This window comes from Eumetopias jubatus, unplaced genomic scaffold (assembly GCF_037043125.1).
Source record: "Eumetopias jubatus isolate StellerSeaLion01/CBP00866 unplaced genomic scaffold, mEumJub1_p1.0 scaffold_3, whole genome shotgun sequence".
NCBI classification, from domain to species: Eukaryota; Metazoa; Chordata; class Mammalia; order Carnivora; family Otariidae; genus Eumetopias; species Eumetopias jubatus.
In genome coordinates this window covers 193,599,451-193,616,758 of record NW_028274809.1, presented here as the reverse complement: position 1 = coordinate 193,616,758, position 17,308 = coordinate 193,599,451, and the positions used below count along the sequence as shown (strand labels likewise).

General features: G+C 53.3%; 1 protein-coding gene across 7 annotated transcripts in view; it reads right to left on the bottom strand.

The window, feature by feature from the left end:
• The window catches only part of ATP11A (ATPase phospholipid transporting 11A), a 115,871-nt gene that overhangs the window by 14,476 nt on the left and 84,087 nt on the right, over nt 1–17,308 (bottom strand). For all 7 annotated transcript variants that reach the window (XM_088021902.1, XM_028087319.2, XM_028087320.2 and 4 more), the window contains 8 exons: nt 11,338–11,519; nt 8,924–9,175; nt 7,654–7,828; nt 5,946–6,048; nt 5,619–5,764; nt 5,030–5,089; nt 3,874–4,001; nt 2,055–2,190 (listed from right to left, as the gene is read on the bottom strand). In XM_088021902.1, the coding sequence (XP_087878028.1) occupies nt 2,055–2,190; nt 3,874–4,001; nt 5,030–5,089; nt 5,619–5,764; nt 5,946–6,048; nt 7,654–7,828; nt 8,924–9,175; nt 11,338–11,519 (1,182 nt within the window). The remainder of the gene's footprint in view (nt 1–2,054; nt 2,191–3,873; nt 4,002–5,029; nt 5,090–5,618; nt 5,765–5,945; nt 6,049–7,653; nt 7,829–8,923; nt 9,176–11,337; nt 11,520–17,308) is intronic.

The window sequence follows — 17,308 nt, the reverse complement described above, 5'->3', positions numbered from 1 at the left end:
CGGACCCTGCCTGGCACCATGCGCCCCGTGCCTGGTTCACAGTATCACCAGGCTTCTGAGCAGCTTCATGTGTGGACAGGCCAGCAAGTGGGGCCGAGGGTGGGCCCGGGAAGCTCTCAGCCAGCGGGCAGTAGGGCACCTGCCTGGCCGATCTTCCATGCAGTGGCACGGGCCAACTCTGCTTTCTCCGTCTTCATCTCTCTCTCTGTCCCTGTTTCAAATTCTAACAAAAGCCCCGTGCGCTAGCAGCTCTGCCAAGGCGTGCACATGTGCGTGGGGTTATCAGTGTTTCGCAAAGGCCCTGGCCTAGACATCAGGAATCAGGCCCTGTCGAAGCTCAAGGAACCCCGAAGGAACGTGCCAGTCGGAGAGAGCAGGAGGGAACGGGCAGAAGTTCCCGCATCCACTGGACGCGTCAGAGCACCACGGCACCCTGAGGAGTGGCTCGAGGCACATCAGGGCTCCGGGGATTTGAACACAAGTAGGAGACACTGCCTGGGCCTCACGAGGGCCTACACCATGCCTGCCAGCCAACACGACCACGTCCAAGGTGCACGGGCCACCCGTGTTGTCATGCGCATCCATTCCCCGCTGAGACCAAGCAGGACCAGTCCTCTCGCTAGGTACTCTCGAGACTGGGGCAATGAAGGAGCAGCACAGAATAAAATGACACCATCGGCATTGCACAAAAACCCCGGTTTGAGCACTTGTGCGCGTACGTTACTCCATCTGTCTGAACTCGTTGCTTTGACGTCAATGCCAGGCCAGGAGTAGGCAGCACCACGTGGGGAGGCTTCTTGCAGTAGCAACAGGCTGACTTGGTCCTGACGTCCCAGCTCCGGGGACCCGAAATCTTAGTTCTTCCTAAGACACGTGCAAGACCCTCCCTCAGGGCCTCGCTGCAGGAAGTCCTGTGGGGACCCCGCAGGAGGACGGGCCTGGGGCCGGCTGGCATCCAGGAATTATCCAAGCAAATGAAGACAAAGGAGTGCACTCTAGAGAAACGTCAGGCTTTCAAAAAGCAAAATGAGATACTTAAAACATTTTCAAGCTCAATTTAGTAAAAGTCGATTTAAGCTACAATGAAATAGAGCAGCCCCTTAGTAATGAGGAGAAAGAAAAGTTCGCCCCGTACCAGCGAACAGCAGGGCCGCCTGGCGGGCAGGGGTCACGTCGGTGTGGCCGCCAAGCCCGGGCAGCACTCCGGAGGGGACGGCCCTGAAGTGCGCCTGCATGTCTCCCCGCGTGTCCCCAAGGCCCGGGTCTGCCACACTCAGCTCAGCGTCCCCACTGGGCCTCCTGTGCATGGGACGGCGCCGTGCGTGGAAGTTCAAACGCATCAATTAAACCGAGCACCGCCTGGGCTGGCGAGCCTGACACATAACTCCAGAGAAGAAACATCAAGTACGCACGACCAAATGCAGACACACTCGCCTAACGCAGCGCCGGCCCCGCGTGGGGGCTGGTGGCAGCTAGCGGCTTTCTACCGACAAAGCACACAGAAGAAGTCACAGGTGAAAATATTTCGAGAAATATTTTATTTTTAAGGCACTCCAAAACATAAAGGACAAACCCACAGTTTTCTTACCATGTGTGTGTTGGTGGTCATTATCTGAGAGTGGGGAGGGAAGCCCGAGGCAAAAAGACAAAAGCAAGATACGAATAAAACAACCCCAGAGATTATGCAAACAAGCAGAGAACTGCCTGGTTACTAGCAAACTCTCAATCCACTCTTTGCAAAGGCAGCAGGTACTTAAGGTAAATACGGGTGGAAAAAAGCTACAATGTGTTAAATATGAAATTAATTCCCAAAGGAAATAAACTAGGCCTGAGGGAGGGAACCAACAAAGCGGCTCCGGCTCCGGTGATGCAGTCCCACAAGCCTGGGACGCGCAGACTGGGTGCGACCGGCAGCAGCAGCGGCACCGCGGCCTCGAGGTGCGAGGTGCGTTGGTGGACAGATGCCCCAGTACCAGGCCCCACAGGCTACCCCGGCCCACGCCCGTATGGGACTCCCAAGCAGCCCAGCCCACACAATGCGGTTCTGTACTAACCTGTCCATTGCTGGTCACTGTTGTGTTTTCAAACATGAAGTAAGCACCAAAGAAAAATACCAGAGCATCAAATACTCCTAAGAATGTCCAGTAGATGAACACGCGCCAACGGAGCAGAGCGTTCTTGGCGATATCTCTGTGGAAACAGGTGAGATCACACGTCAGGGACACCAAACTCTCACAGTGGCCGGGCCACCCCACGCTCTGTCATGACCATCTGGCCAGGAAGGCCCCCTCAGTCACGGCACCAACCCAGGCTGCAGAGCCAGCTGGCTCCACCACGCAATGAAAGTGGGTCATGGAGAAACGGGCCGAGTACACAGGGTCGCTCTGCCCGGCAGGTCTATTCCCGTGTCTGCCTGACCCCCTCCACACCTGCCCTGGGGCTGGCCACACACTCTGATCTTACAGAGCCGTCCAGGTGGGTCCCACTGGGCTCCTCCTGGTAGCTTCTGGCACCGACTGTGCCCCTGTGTCACACTCCGCCTGCCCCCTGGCTGCCTGCCAAACACCCCTGCCCCTTACCCAGCACCGCGCCTGGCTCCACAAAGCCCTTGGGGCAGCCAGAGCACCAGACTGCTGTACCAGAAGCAGAATCAGAGCACGGTGAACCAAGCACATGCCCGGTGGTGGCACGGGACCACCGGACAATGTCCCTGTGGGATCAAATGTGAACGACATTTGGTTCTCTCCCTCCAGGCGGACACTGATGTGTCTGAGGGCAGACAAATGCTCACATCTCTGCTTGCGAACGGACCCAGGACATGGGGCCCACACCTGTCCCATGTGACACGGGCTGTGGGCCTCAGGCTCGTGGTGCATCTCCTGGTGCAACTCTTACACCAGTCAGTCCACGGGAGGCCAGCTGCAGGGGTCCCTCTGGATGCAGGGCTACCGTGGCGTATCCCGCCTCCTCAGACGCATTCCCCTCCCACTGAAGGCACAGCAGTGAGCTCCACGCTTGCCTGCTCGTCGCCCACACGGATCACTGGGGCTCTGGGGCTTCCAGATCCCACATCACGGCGGACACTCTGATGAGGCTATGAGGCTGGCAGGTGCTCTGCACTGTGTGGCCACAGGATGCACATGCACACAGATGGACACCAGTAAACCTGGGCGCCCGGAGGGACGCCGTTCAACCCCCCGAGCAACGTTCTGTTGGGCATTAACCCCAGGGTCACTGGAGAAAGGCTCACAGAACCCAGGAACCCTTAAAACTATACATGAATCTAAAATTACTTGATCTAAGAAGTTAAATTTAAGAAAAGCCACAAAAAAGTAACACACTGAATCTGCCAGCCATCTTGGAGTACGATTCCAAATTGGCAGAAAAACGCCTTTTCCTGATTAAAAAGTACTTTTTAGCAAAAAAAAAGCACTCTGAGATCAGATCTGTTAACTTTTCTTATCTCACTGAATGGCATGTACTTGGTTTTTAAAGGCTAATTTAGCCTCTAAATCCACTGGGGTCACCAAGGGGCACAACCAAACCACGTATCCCGGGTCCTCCCATAACTACTTTTTTTTTTTTTAAAGATTTTACTTATTTATTCATGAGGGAGAGAAGGAGAGAGAGAGAGAGAAGCAGAGGGAGAAGCAGGCTCCCAAGGAGCACTCCCATAACAGGCACATCTCAGATGCAGCACCAATCCTCTCCCTCAATCTGAAGTATGTTCGCTTCAGTTACATTGTTTCCCTGTGAAAGCCTCTCTGGGGGAAGCGAGTGCACAGTGCTGAGCGCCTGGGGCTTTTCTGAGCAGGGAGTGGGGTGCAGGGTGGGGGGCACCTAGTGCACCTGGGCTCCCATCACAGGCGGTACCTGTAGAGGGAGGGGTCTCTCCGCAGCGTGTCGATACTGACGTGCTGTTCCATCAGGCTGTACAGAAGGATCGGGAGGGAGGTAAAGCTGATGTTGTAGAGAGTCAGGTAGGCAGTGTCATACAAAGTCTGTGGGGAGCACAAAATCAACCTGAGAACCGCACTCCGTCCGTCTCCACAAACCGCTCTGGTGCTTTGTTGAAATGTACACGTATTTCTTAATTTGCAAAGACCCAGACCCACGAGCATTCTAACTGCACAGAGTCCACTTTCTGCAGCTACAGACAGCGGGACATTTTTCAGTCCTTCCTGGCGTCAACTGTCAGGTTAAAGCCGTGGCCGACACAGGCACCATCGGGACCCACCCCATTTGGCTGCTGCAGACTTGCAACAAAAACAGTTGCTGAGAAGTCTGCAATCATTTGATGGCCACCTTCAAGCTTCAATATTCTCCAGTCCCGGCCCCTCGGGCAGAAGCAGGGACGTGATGGGAAGGGGATGCCACGAGGGGCCGCTGTTCTCCTGGGCAGCTCGCCACCCAAGTGTGCCAGTTGCTGACGGTCAGGCACCCGGGAGAGGGTCTCAGATGCTGACTGAATCCTCTCTGTTAGGGGCAGAAAGCCGCCACAGCCTTTGGGGGCGGGTGAGCTGGGCACCTCGCTGGTGGGCCACGTGAGCAAGCCCACGGCAGCCACTGGGCATCAGCCACGGTGGCCACTCCACGTCTGCTCCTGAACCTGCCTGTGGACCGGGCTGCACAGGGGTGCGAGGTGGAGGGCACCACACCCCTGAGCTGCTGCCCCCTGCAGCCTGCTCCCCCTTACAGCCCACTCGCCCCTGCAGCCTGCTCCCCCTTACAGCCTACTCGTCCCTGCAGCCTGCTCCCCCTTACAGCCTACTCACCCCTGCAGCCTGCCCCCCTTACAGCCCACTCGCCCCTGCAGCCTGCTCCCCCTTACAGCCTACTCGCCCCTGCAGCCTGCTCCCCCTTACAGCCTACTCACCCCTACAGCCTGCCCCCCTTACAGCTTACTCCCCCCTGCAGCCTACTCGCCCCTGCAGCCTCCTCACCCCTGCAGCCTGCTCTCTCCTTCACCACCACAAGGGCAGGGAGGTAAGGCCCAGGGGAACTTCTGACTCCAGACAGTAGGACTCACCTGTTGTGAAAATCCACAGAAGAACTGGTATAAAAACTGAGGGAAAATGAAGCAGACATTCTGAAAGGCAAGCCACACACTAGTTAGTTCAACAGCACACCGTGAGACGCATCTACCCTCCTCAGCTGTCCCGGTAATATGCCGTATCTGCAAGAAGTAACCCCATAGTGTCCTGTGTTCTCAGAAGGGTGGGTGATGGGCTGTAAAGTCTGCTCTTAGTTTAATGGCACTAGGAGGCACGTGTTCCGGTCACTCCATGAGCAGACAGCGTCCAGAGATGCTGCCTACAGAGGAATGAGGATGCAGCGGGGCCTGAGCATGGCCAGGAGAGAGTCTGAGAGTGGACGAATAAGGAGCTGTTGCCAGGACGCATGGAAAAATGGCCTTCCCTCAGTCACGTGACAACGCAAGGTTCCTGCTGGCTCCATGCCAAATCTGTGTGCCCAGGGGTGTGTTGCACCTCCTCTCTCAGGGACAACGCGAGGACCCCCTCCCTGCTGGCCCTTCTGTCTCTCCCTGAGCCGCCCCTCATAGCACCAGAGAGATGCTCAGCGCACCGCGTGCAGCTGCGGCACGGACGCCCTCCTACCTTATAGAAGAAGTACTGCACGAGCTCTGATATCCTGATGTAATAGAAATGCCCGTGAACGAGCAGCATCTTCTTCAGGTGCTTAAATTTCGGGACCGCATAGTCGCTGTTCCTTGCGGCCTGACGACCTTCCTTCCCAATGACACCTGCAGGAGGAGACCCACCCTCAGCACCGTGCGAGGGGAAGCAGCAAGAAGCGAAATGAGGAGCCACCAAACACCGGCGACGAGAACATCCGGACCCACACGCGCCCTGCACCTGCGCCCCTCGGTCCCGCCACCAGACTCCCCTCCCCGCCTTGCAGGCACCCGGACGCGGGCAGCTCACCGATGCCCACATGCGCCTCCAGGATCATGCTGACGTCGTTGGCGCCATCGCCGACAGCTAAAGTAATAGGGTGCTCTTTCGAAAGTTTGATTAATTTAACAATCTGGAAGATAAACAAACGGAGCACTTATCTTCTCTGTTTTGTTTGCACAGATCACTAACTAGGCAGAAAGAACATGGATGTCAAGTCAGCCAAGGAAGACAGAACAATGATTGGCTTGGTGTGAACCTCCTACGTTCAGTCTGCTGTCTGCGTGCAGGACGGATCCTCACACGGCAGCCCCGACACAGTAAAGAGAAGGCAGCTAATGTGTGATTACCAGGGAATAAACTGGAAAAGGCTGGTGGGCAACTGCTATCCGTTCCTGCTACATGCACAGATTCAGCAGACGGGGTCCAGGCACCTCTGGGGACACCCGAACAGCACGTTCCACTAGAAGGCAAGGCCATGCCAAGCTATTTGCTTTCGAACATCTATTTCTTATAAATAAGCAGCTTCTCACGCTCTTTTAATCCTCAAAGTTGTCACGTGTGCAAATCCAATCTGGAAATTCAATACAATTAATAATTTCAAGCGTGTTGTCCATTTCTTGGCAAACTTTCTCTCCGTCTACATGTCTAAGTGCCGCAGTTCAGGACAGAAGACCGAGAAAATGAGAAGCCACGTGCGGACTGCCTGCCATTTCATGAAACACTAACGTGTGCGAACCTTTCTGAAAATCAGTTAAAAACTGAAAAAAAGGGACCGTGTAACACATGAAAATCAAACACAGAGACCTTAGTCTGCCTGTCTGGATAGGATGACACGGGTTTACATGGAGCCTGACTCAGAAGACGGGGCAGGGCAGGACCACGGCCACGCTCCTGGGTCCCAGCTGGTGCTCGCAGGCGCCCGCGGGGAGGGGGTCCTGGTGTGCCTCTAGAGGCTGGCGGAATGCTAGAGATGTGAGAAATGACTCTTCACACGTGGTTTTCAGTGTTTTACCCTAACCCCTGCATCAGTCTGGGAAGTGCTGCATTTCTTTCATGAACAGTTGAAGACAGATTGGTCTCGTGCAGTACATGAGATGTGCTGTAGGTTTACTCATACCAGAAACAGACCCGTGCTCACACGTGTCTTCTATGATGCTTTACAAAATACTGAAAAGAAAAGACGTCAGGTGTGGGTCTCCAACAGACCACGTGGGCTGGGCAGACAGGAGTCTGGAGTCCAACAGGCTAGAAGCCATATGTGGACTCTGCCAGTTTCCAAATATACCCTGTAGACAAGTCATCCCCGTTTTCTGGGTCTCAGCACTCCTCTGTGCAATCAGCGTAACACCCCTCACACGCTATCATTCTGTAGGGGTTCAGAGCTGCATCTGTCACGGGAGAGCAACAGCAGCTGTGTCATAATGCACTCGCACCCCCCCATCCTTCCTCCAGAGTCTTAGAATGAGGTTCCCTCTGCACAAGAGGTCGTGCAGGGCCAGGCCTCCCAGCCCCCAGAGGGAGACGTGTGCACCTGATCCGGCCAACTCTCACCTAATCACGACAAGCAAAGTAAGATCCAGGTTGGAAATTGCTACCATTTGTGCTTCTATTTAGAAAAGGTGGTGCCTTGCTGGGTTTGGAAAAGAAAACCATGAGAGGCTGTAAGAACTAGCCGGAGGCTCTGGGTGTCTGCCCACCCCCCCCCCCCCGGGGGCCAGCTGAGACGGGGGCCGACCTGAGCCTTCTGCAGGGGCGCCATGCGACAGCACAGCACGGCGCTGCAGTTCCGGCAGATCTCCAGGAAGAGCTCCCGGTAGTTGCCGCAGCTCCCGTCCTCACGGGGCTTCATGATCAGGGACAGCGCCGCTCCGTCGATGATCAAACCGTAGTCCTGCATGTCGGCCGAGAGCCTGTTGAATCACACAAATCAGAGACATGACTCAGGAGCGAAGCGCACAGACTTTAGAAGACTATCATTGTTTTTTGGATATCTGCAGATGTCATAAACTGATGATCAAGGGATTAAGAAACTGGTATTCCTCATTTTATCAACACAGTCTTTAGAACACTGGACAGAACGTCCTCGACCACATGTTAAAACTGAGTTTTAATTAACATTCTCCTGCCACCGACGCAAAGCAAACCCTGAGCTCTAGCTGCGGTTTTGTGTGCACACTCCCCTACTTTGGCAAAGCCGACCGAGAGCGTGTATCCTGCGGCCAGCAGAGGGCAGTCTTTATTCCCGAGCCCCAGCCATGGTGGCCAGCCTCAGGCTGCAGCCTTGCCGTGAATCCCTCCAGGGCATCCTGCCTAGAGGACGTGAGCTGGAAAGAACACGGTCAGAGTACGTCTTTCTGCTGGGTTTCAGAGTCACAAGAACATCCCTGATCCCCCAGAGGAGTCCTGCAGATCAGGTGAAGGGAAACATCCTTGCGCTACTTATGAATAATTTAACATTTGCATATGATGAGAGAGTGCTTTTGCATTACGACACTAATGAAAATCTAAAACGATTCCCATGAAATCTTAACCTTCAATCATGGATCTGATACCAGTAAGGAGAGCATTGATAAAATGTGAATATACTGCTGAATGTTCTTGGAAAAAAAACTCTCGGGCATATCCTGTTTTGTCTTAACAGACAAATAAGCATGCATTATTAATATTTCTCTCTCCACTCTGACAGATACCCTGAGGAATCCACAATACAGCCCGAGTGCCTTATAAGCAGATGAGAATGATCTCATTCCCAATATTTTATAAATCAAGTCTGCATCCTTAAGCAGCACTTAAAAGTGCACACACACACACACACACACACACACACACACACCTCTTCTGCAAAAAAACACATCACAGTTGCTACAAAGAAATGGCTCTGGCGCGTCCCGCTGTTCACCGCGAGCACACGGGCGCTGCTAGGACCCCCGGGGATGGACCCGCGCCACCCGCAGGGGCGCCAAGGCTGTGTGGCCCTCCCATGGCAGAAAAGGGGCACTGCCTACCCTGAGAAGTTGTCCCTGGTTAGGCTCCCGCTGTGGCGCAGGACGGTCTTGCTCAGCTCAAACAGGACGTCGTGTAGACTCTGCTCCTCGATCTTCTTGGTGGTGAGCTCGAGCAACTGCGTGTTCCTCCTGAACAGCTTGCAGGCATAGCAGGTGGCAGCTGCCGTCTCCATCTTGTCCCCGGTGAGAACCCAGACTTTGATCCCGGCCTTCTGCAGGGCTTCTATGGTGTCAGCAGCTTTCTCCTGGAGCCTGAGCAAAGCAGAAACGAGAACACAGGCCTGAGTGTGGCACTGGTGAAGCCAAGAATTTCCAAAATTTGTAACCTAGGAAACTATTTGTCCCCCCCAAGCTAAAAAAAACACCACACCACTAGCTCGTGATACTACCATGAGGTACCCGGAGCTGCTTTTATACTTATATGTTAACTTTTTACAAGGAAGCACTTCCTAATTCCAAGCAGAGAAACACCCATGATGTTAAGGAGTAAAGCATCGGTCTTGCATAACTGATATTTGGTGAGCACGCAGTGCTCTGTATAGCTGGGGCTCCCCCACTTGTGGAGGATTTTAGGCAATTACAAGGACCATAACCACCAAAAAAGAAAGTCTTAACCAGGGGAAAATGGAACCAGGAAAAAGAGGTAGTCAGTAGTATTCATTGACTTTCCTTTGGCATGAACTGTTGTAATTCTGCCACTTACCACACTGGAGCCCAGGTATCTCTAAATATGGTAAAATCCTGAGAAAGCCAGCAGGTTCCACGACTGGCTAGCGTATACCATGAGCTGGGCACGTGTCAGATGCCATGGGAAGCATTCTGCCTGCGATGAATCCCCTCCACCAGAGCTCACGGGGCGAGCCTCTGTTAGCGACCCTGTGCTAGGTGTGGAAAACCCAGAGCTCGTGGGGCGGACAGACTCGTGCAAGGATGGGCAGCTCACACAGTGGTCAGGCTGCTGCACTGTGCGTGGACATCTGCCTCATTTGGGACCTGACATTCTTCGTAGATTTTAGTGTCTGGGCTTTCAACAGCTGTGTGAAGTAATGTGCCGTGTCCCTGCCCAGCACTGACGGGATGGGATCCTAACTGGGGTGACCCAATGAGACCCGGCAAGCTTCCTTGGCAAAGCCTTGCGCTCACATGACCTCAGCATTCCAGGGACATGGAAAACATTTCTAATTTCATCAGTTTTTTTGAAAATGGAAACTGAGGACCAGAAAGGTCAACCTGCAGAGTTGTTGGTCAGGGATTTTAGGGAAATGATTTGTGACTGAATATCATCACTTCAAAGCTGCTGGCCCCCCAACTGCCCTCTGTTTTTGAGGTCCCGACTCCCCACTGAGTTGATCTGCTCCCTCGGCCCTCATGAGGGTGTGCAGACTCGGTTCCCCTATCCAGACTCTCCTCTCTCTAACCTCCTTCGAGGACCGTCCACTCTTTCCCAGGCAAACGCACCCCAACGCACGTCCCCCTCCCTCCTAGCACAGCAGACGCTCGGTGGCGTCACGTTCTAAAGCCTGTCCTGAGCACGAGGTACCCCTCCTGTGTTGGTGCCTGTATCCCTGCCTGAGTGACAGGAGGGGCTTAAGTCATCAAACTGAAAACACGTCACCAGACACCTTACTGAAATTGGGAAGCTGCGGAATGCTTGTTTAAGGCACCGGAAGACTAGGATTCCAGTAAGGACTTGAACGTCGGGCCCACTTACACCTTAAAGACTTTGAACCTTTATGGGAAATGAGTTTCCAGTAAATGCCCTCATGTTTCTGCTTCATTCTGTTAAATTGGGGCATTTTTTCTTTTCCTTTCTGTCCACGGTCTTAAGTCGCAACAGTGACACACCCGTGTCTCAGTGCGCTAGGCCTTAACTCACATCCGGCCTATCACGGAATGGCGGTGGATGGGCAGCTCTGTCCTCGGAGCACGGGAAGACACCGGCTTGGTAATCTTACCAGTGGTTAGTCGTGGTTGTTGCAATATTCTACTTCACGGTTTCATTTCTTCAACGAGGAATGAGAAATACACCTGAGTATGTTCATATCTCAAATGTTACACTGGGACTTGGAAAGGGCTACTGACAAATTTAGGAACAGAATTAATTATGACTGAACTCTACAGAATGATTTAAAAATGACAGTCTCTCTTGACTACCGATGACACGGTGTGAATGTGCCAACCATTCTGGTCTGTCTGGCGAAGCGTGAATGTCAGGTTCTTATCCACGGAAAGTCAAACACCGTCCAGGCATGACCTCCCGGTGACGCCACCCCGAGGCCAGTCTCGTCCCACTGCGGACACACGTCCACGTGAGGACATGAGGTGCCGCCACCAGTCCCCGGGGCACCCAGCGGGCCCCGCGGCCTCAGAGCACCACCTCTTACTTCTGACGCTGGGCGGGGTGCGTACGTCACCTGTCCTCCACAGCCGTGGCACCGAGCAGGATGAGGTCCTTCTCTACTTGTTCGTAGGCCTCTGCTAGCTTCCTCTCTCGGTCCTGAAGAGCCACTTTGGCAGCCTGCAGCAGTGCACAAACACCTTCATATTCTTCTGGAATAAGCCTTTTGTAGGCAACGCACAAGGTTCGAAGTCCCTCCTGCAGGAAACAGCACAGCGCTTAATGTGAATTCAAGTGTCACTCTGCTGGAACTTTACCTTTCAAGAGCTTTCCCAATATCCCCTCTCTCTAATCAGAAGGACTAACTACAGAATTGTAAGTCAACGAGCCCTCAAGGCGATGAGTCATTACGTCTGAATTATTTATATCCACGTTCAATATAGACAATCCTTATAGATTACAAAATTTCACACAGGTAAGCATGGGAATCCAAATCGGAGCCATGAAAAACGTAAGAGTTTGTTCTTTTATTCTGACGAATAAAGAGTTAAGCTTTTTTTTTTGGGTAGTAATTTAAGATTTTATTGTAAATATCAAGTGATATTTCTAAAGTAACGCTTTTTACATGGGGAGTTGGTAATACAGTTTGGTCTTCCTTAGCAACCACGGAAGGAAAACTACTCAGTTCTTTATCAAACCTCCTGGGTCCACAGGCCAGAGAAATAAGAATCCAAGAACACAGTGGATTTACTGTGATCATAACTCCGGTGGCACAAAGAACACGTGCCGCCAGCGAGCGAGATACCGTCGGTGCCCAAGGGCCACACACAGAGTGCTTCAATCCCATCAATAGAAGTTTCCTTCCATCAAGACGAAGCAAACCATCATAATGGTCTGACTGATGCTCTAAGGACAACTTCCCTTCTGTCTTCCCTGACTCCATGAATCCTAGGAAAAGAGCCAGAGTCCTCCTATACAGTCAGTCCAAACTCTGGGAGAATTCTGGTTTGTAAGATTTTTAAAAGATTTTTTTTTAAAGATTTTATTTATTTATTCATGAGAGAGAGAGGCAGAGGGAGAAGCAGGCTTCCCACCGAGCAGGGAGCCCGATGCGGGACTCGATTCCAGGAGCCTGGGATCATGACCTGAGCTAAAGGCAGACGCTTAACCATCTGAGCCACCCAAGGCGTCCAAAAAGATTTTGCAGTATATGAGTTTAAATTTCCCACAAGTGCCAGAAAACCCTTCGCATTTCTCATGATTCCTCAGACCTCCAAGTGCGGCCGAAGGACACAATCACAGTGCAGCTCATCTCTCCTATCGTCCCAGTTCGTCAAAGAGTTGGCACGAATGGTAAGCAGAGGTTTCAGAAATAAAAAAAAAGTTTTTAGAAGTGGATATGGGATTTCTGCTTGTGGAGCCAGGGAGTAGACACTTATTCCTGATTCCTCCTAAGTACTACCCAGACCCCGAACACTGTATATAAAACAACACCGATGCGCAAACAAAGCCAGACAGATACACCACAAAAAAGAAAGCTACAGAACAATATCCCTTCCAAATACAGATGAAAAATCCTCAGCAAAGCACCAGCAAATCGAATCTAAGAGCATACCTGAAGGATTATGCACTAGGACTGAGTGGACTTCTCCCAGGGAGGCAAGGATGATCCAGTAAAGGAAGATCAGTCCAGGTAATACAGGACGGCCACAGAATGAAGGGAAAGGCCCCCATGATCATCTCAGTTGATGCAGAAAAAGCATCTCACAAAATCCAACACCTTTTCATAATAAAAACCACTCTGTAAACTGGGAATAGAAGGGAATTTCTCCAAAACTGCAGAGACATTAATGAAAACCCCACATACTGTGAAACGCTAGAAGACAGAAAGCTTTGACCCTAAATCAGGAACAAGACCAGGATGCCCACTTTGGCCGCTTGTCTCCAGCATAGCCTTGGAATTCCTAACCAGAGCAACTAAGCAAAAAATGAAAAGGCATCCAAATTGTAAAGGAAGAGGTAATGTCACTTCTGTTCACAGATACAATGAAAACCCTGAAAATTCCACAGAAAAATACTGGAACTAACAAATTCAGGAAATGATCAAAATACGAAGTCAACACACAAAATCAGTTGTGTTAAGAAGGTAAAAGATCTGCAGACTGGAAACTACAATATGTTGCCGGGTTAAGTTACAGGAGACCGAGGGGAGCAGAAAGGCGCCCTGACAGTCCTAACGACTCCACCCGAAGCCATCCATGGAGTGGGTGCAAACCCCCAACAGCCCGATGGCTAAACACATCCCAACACTTGAGCAGCATCTCAAAGTTCTGAGATCAGCCAACAGTTTCGTAAAAGAACAAAGCTGAAGGACCCACACTTCCTGATTTCAAAACTTACTGGAAAGGGACAGTCATCAAAATAATGCTGCTGGCAATAAGACAGAGAAGAATGGAGCCTCCCGTGCACGGCCGGGGGATTTTTGACATGGGCGCCAGGAGCATTCAACAGGGAAGGGCGCCTAACCCACAAACGGTGCTGGGAAGACCGCACAGCCACCTGGGAAAGAATGTGGTTGGACCCTTCCTCAAGTCACTTACAAGATTAACTCAGAATCGATCACAGACTCCATGTAAGAGCTAACACCACGAAACTCTTGGGAAAAAACACAGGAAAATCTTCATGACCTTGGGTTCGGAATGTGACAGTAAATACACGAAATACCCAGGAGAAGTTAAGTATGCAGGAACGGAAGGCAGAGTAGAGGTTAGCAGGGGCTGGGGGAGCATGGAAGGGGCAGATTTTGCTTTGTGGGTGTGGTTTCTATTTGGGGTGATGGCTGTTACTTGATGCCAATGAACCACAAGCTGATGACGGCTGCCTGGCAGATTTTATGTTCTATGTATTGACCACAACAAGAAATGGATCACAGATTTAAACATAAAACATCCAAGTATAAAACGCATAAAAAACAGAAGAGAGCACTTGGTACCTAAAGTGATAAAGAATTTAGGCAGGACACCAACGTGGGACACGCAAGGGAAAATGGACAGGACAGACGTCCTCCGAATTAAAAACACTTGCTCTGCAAAATACCCTGCTGAGAGAATGAAAGAAGCTGGAAATGGAAGGAACTATTTGTGAATCACAAATACGATGAAGAATTAACATCTTAAACTTTTAAAGAACTATAAAATTCAACCTAAAAATAAAACAAACAATTCCACCAAACAATCCTCTTAGAAAGTGGGCAAAACACAAGCAGGGACGTTTTGCTGCAGACGACCCACACGAGAACTCACTGGAGGCGACGGCCACCTGCCTGTGAGGGGCCCTGGCTGCAGGCGGAAGACACGGCCCCTGAACGGTGCAGACACCAGAAAACGGGTGGGGGTTTCTTAAAAGACTAAATGCACTCTTACACCATGCTCCTGGGCGTTCACCCCAGAGAAATGAAAATTTAGGTCCACACCACCTGGACAGGAATTACACGGTTTATTTCTGGCGGCTTCACACTGAAAACAACCCCATCACCTTCCCACAGAAGGACGAGAAGGTGGTACGTCCACACCGTGGGCTGCCCGGCTTGAAGAGGAACCCAGGTTGGCACCTCCGTACCATCGCATTTCCATCGCACTCTTGAAAGGACAAGCACCTGAAGAGGGCAGACGGGCCACGGTGGGCAGGACCAGGTGGGCCGGAAGCGAGGTTGGGAGCAGGGCTGGGAGCAGGGCCAGGAGCGGGTCCAGGTGGGACAGAGCAGGGCTGGGAGCGGGCGGCTAGGCCCTGCGCCTCCATGCGGGGTGGGCCAGGACACCACACAAGTGACATGGTGACAGACTGCAGTTTGGACCAACGCCTGCTCCCAGGCTTCGAGGTGGACTCCATGGGGGGAAGATGCGAGAAAATGCAGTGACCCCTCTGCACGATCCTTACAGCTTCCTGAGACTCCACAACTGTCTCCACATACAGGTGTCCCCACTCAGGCCTGCAAAGTTGGGGGGTTCCTGGCACGGGGACTGCAGCAGCCCCTTGAGCGTCTGCAGAGGACCGGTGGGCACGTGAGGGGCTCCCCAGGCCGGGGACAGACCTTCAGGAGGGAGAGGGGATGGTACCGTCCCAGAAGCCGGGCTAGAGACCCCGCAGTTCACAGGGGCTTCCCCTCTGCACGGGGGAGGAACTCGCTCCACCCGAGCGACGTCCTGGACCCACCGCACATGCCATAAAGCTGCCGTCTGAACAGAACAACGGCTCCGGGAACCAAGCCATACCCGATGGGAACACGGGGCTCCCCCGCAGCCAATGGGGTGGTGTCTTCACGCCGACCTGTGAAAGGCCAGCAGCACATACAGGGGCAGAGAGCATTACCCACAGCAAGGACACGAAACCCAGCTGAGGCGGACGCAGACGCGGCACAAGGGCAGAACTGGTGGAGAAACACATCAAGCGGCCACCCTGTTATGCGCGTCCCAAAGTTAAATACAGACACGCAGCTGAGAGAAATCACCAATTGTCTGAGATGGGATGGGCCTGGCGACGACTTGTAGCCCACGAGACACGGCTTGCGAGACAAGGGGGCGTGAAGACAGGGTGACAGAAAGTCCCCCAAACGAAACTAAAAACACTACAACCAAGCACCATATCCCACGACCAAGCACCGTATCCCACGGGGCGCTAGGGTTCCTGGAAAGGTGGGGGCAGAAAAAATATCAGAAGGCATCCTGGCTGAAAACTCCCCAGCTTGATTAAAAAAACCATAAACCTCCAGACCCAAGAGGCCCAAGCAGCCTGAGCAGGCGTGAAGGGGCTGCGCCAGAGCCCACCACGACTGCCAGCCCGAGACCTGCCCCCAAAGATGGCCATGGGATGCAGACAGAGAACAAAGACAGCGGCCCCTCAAGCAAAAGTAAACGTGAGTCTGTCCCAGCTGTTTCTGCAATGGTTGCACTCGGAAACAAGCCCTAGGTGCGTCAAGAAGGGTGTTCCTGCATCGGCCACTGAGCAGCCACGCATGGTGGTGGGCGTGCCAAAGAGAACAGGTGTGCCGATGCTCTGATGCGCCCTGGCATGATCGCCAGCACCACCACGGAGCGCCATTTCCCCCCCTGCCCCCTGCCCTGCGGACATCCTCTCCCCACCCACCACCCACCCCCCCGCGGAGCGCAGTCCCTCCCCCCCACCCCCCGCGGAGCGCCATCCCCCCCCCCCCCGGAGCACCATCCGTCCTGGGAGCCGCTCTGAAGGACACGAGACGCGGGGGACCGAACGCCTGGTGCAAACTTTAGCGCCAAAGGCAAGGTTATTAAAAAGCAGGGAGGAGAGAGTTTAAAACGGTTATGGCCGTAAAGGGCCTCAAGGATTGAGAAGCCATGCCGCCTGCCCCCCGTGTGCAGGTGAGGGCCGGTGCCAGCATCATTCCCCATGAGGAAACGCCATCTCTGGGACGCACACAGCAGCTGTTCTCAGGGAACACACGTCTGGTGTGGGTCCCCGTCCCGAGAGAAGGGGGGCGATGGAGACCCCAGAGTGGTGGGGAGCATCCTCTCAGCATCCTGGGCACAGGCCTGGGGGTCCAGGCAGTGACCGGGCAGTGGCCAGGGTCTGCGCGGATGGTAGATAGGCCTGTGGCCTGTGTGACGGGTGTGGTGACCAGCGCAGTCGGCATCCCAGCCATCTGTCGCGGGAACAAGGCCGCCTGTCGTTTCAGACCCAGTGCTGGAGTGACTCGCAGGTGGGGCTGCCCCCTTGGGGAGGACCTGGTGCACCTGTATCAACACTCAGCACCCAGAGACGGTGGCACGTGCGCGTGTACCCTTGGGCGCTTCACAGAAGCCCTCCGAGGGTCCTGTCAACGGGACCCTCGCCTCTGTGGGCAGCAGGCTGAGTGACCGTGACTCTCCCACACACCAGGGCTCAATCATCTGTGCCTCCTTCGGAGTCCCTGCTGACTTGGGGCATCAGGGCAGTGCCTCCCTTGGCCAGCAGGTGTCAACAAGCACCCACACATGGATGGAAGCCAGGGCCTGCCCCACCCCCGCACACCCCGC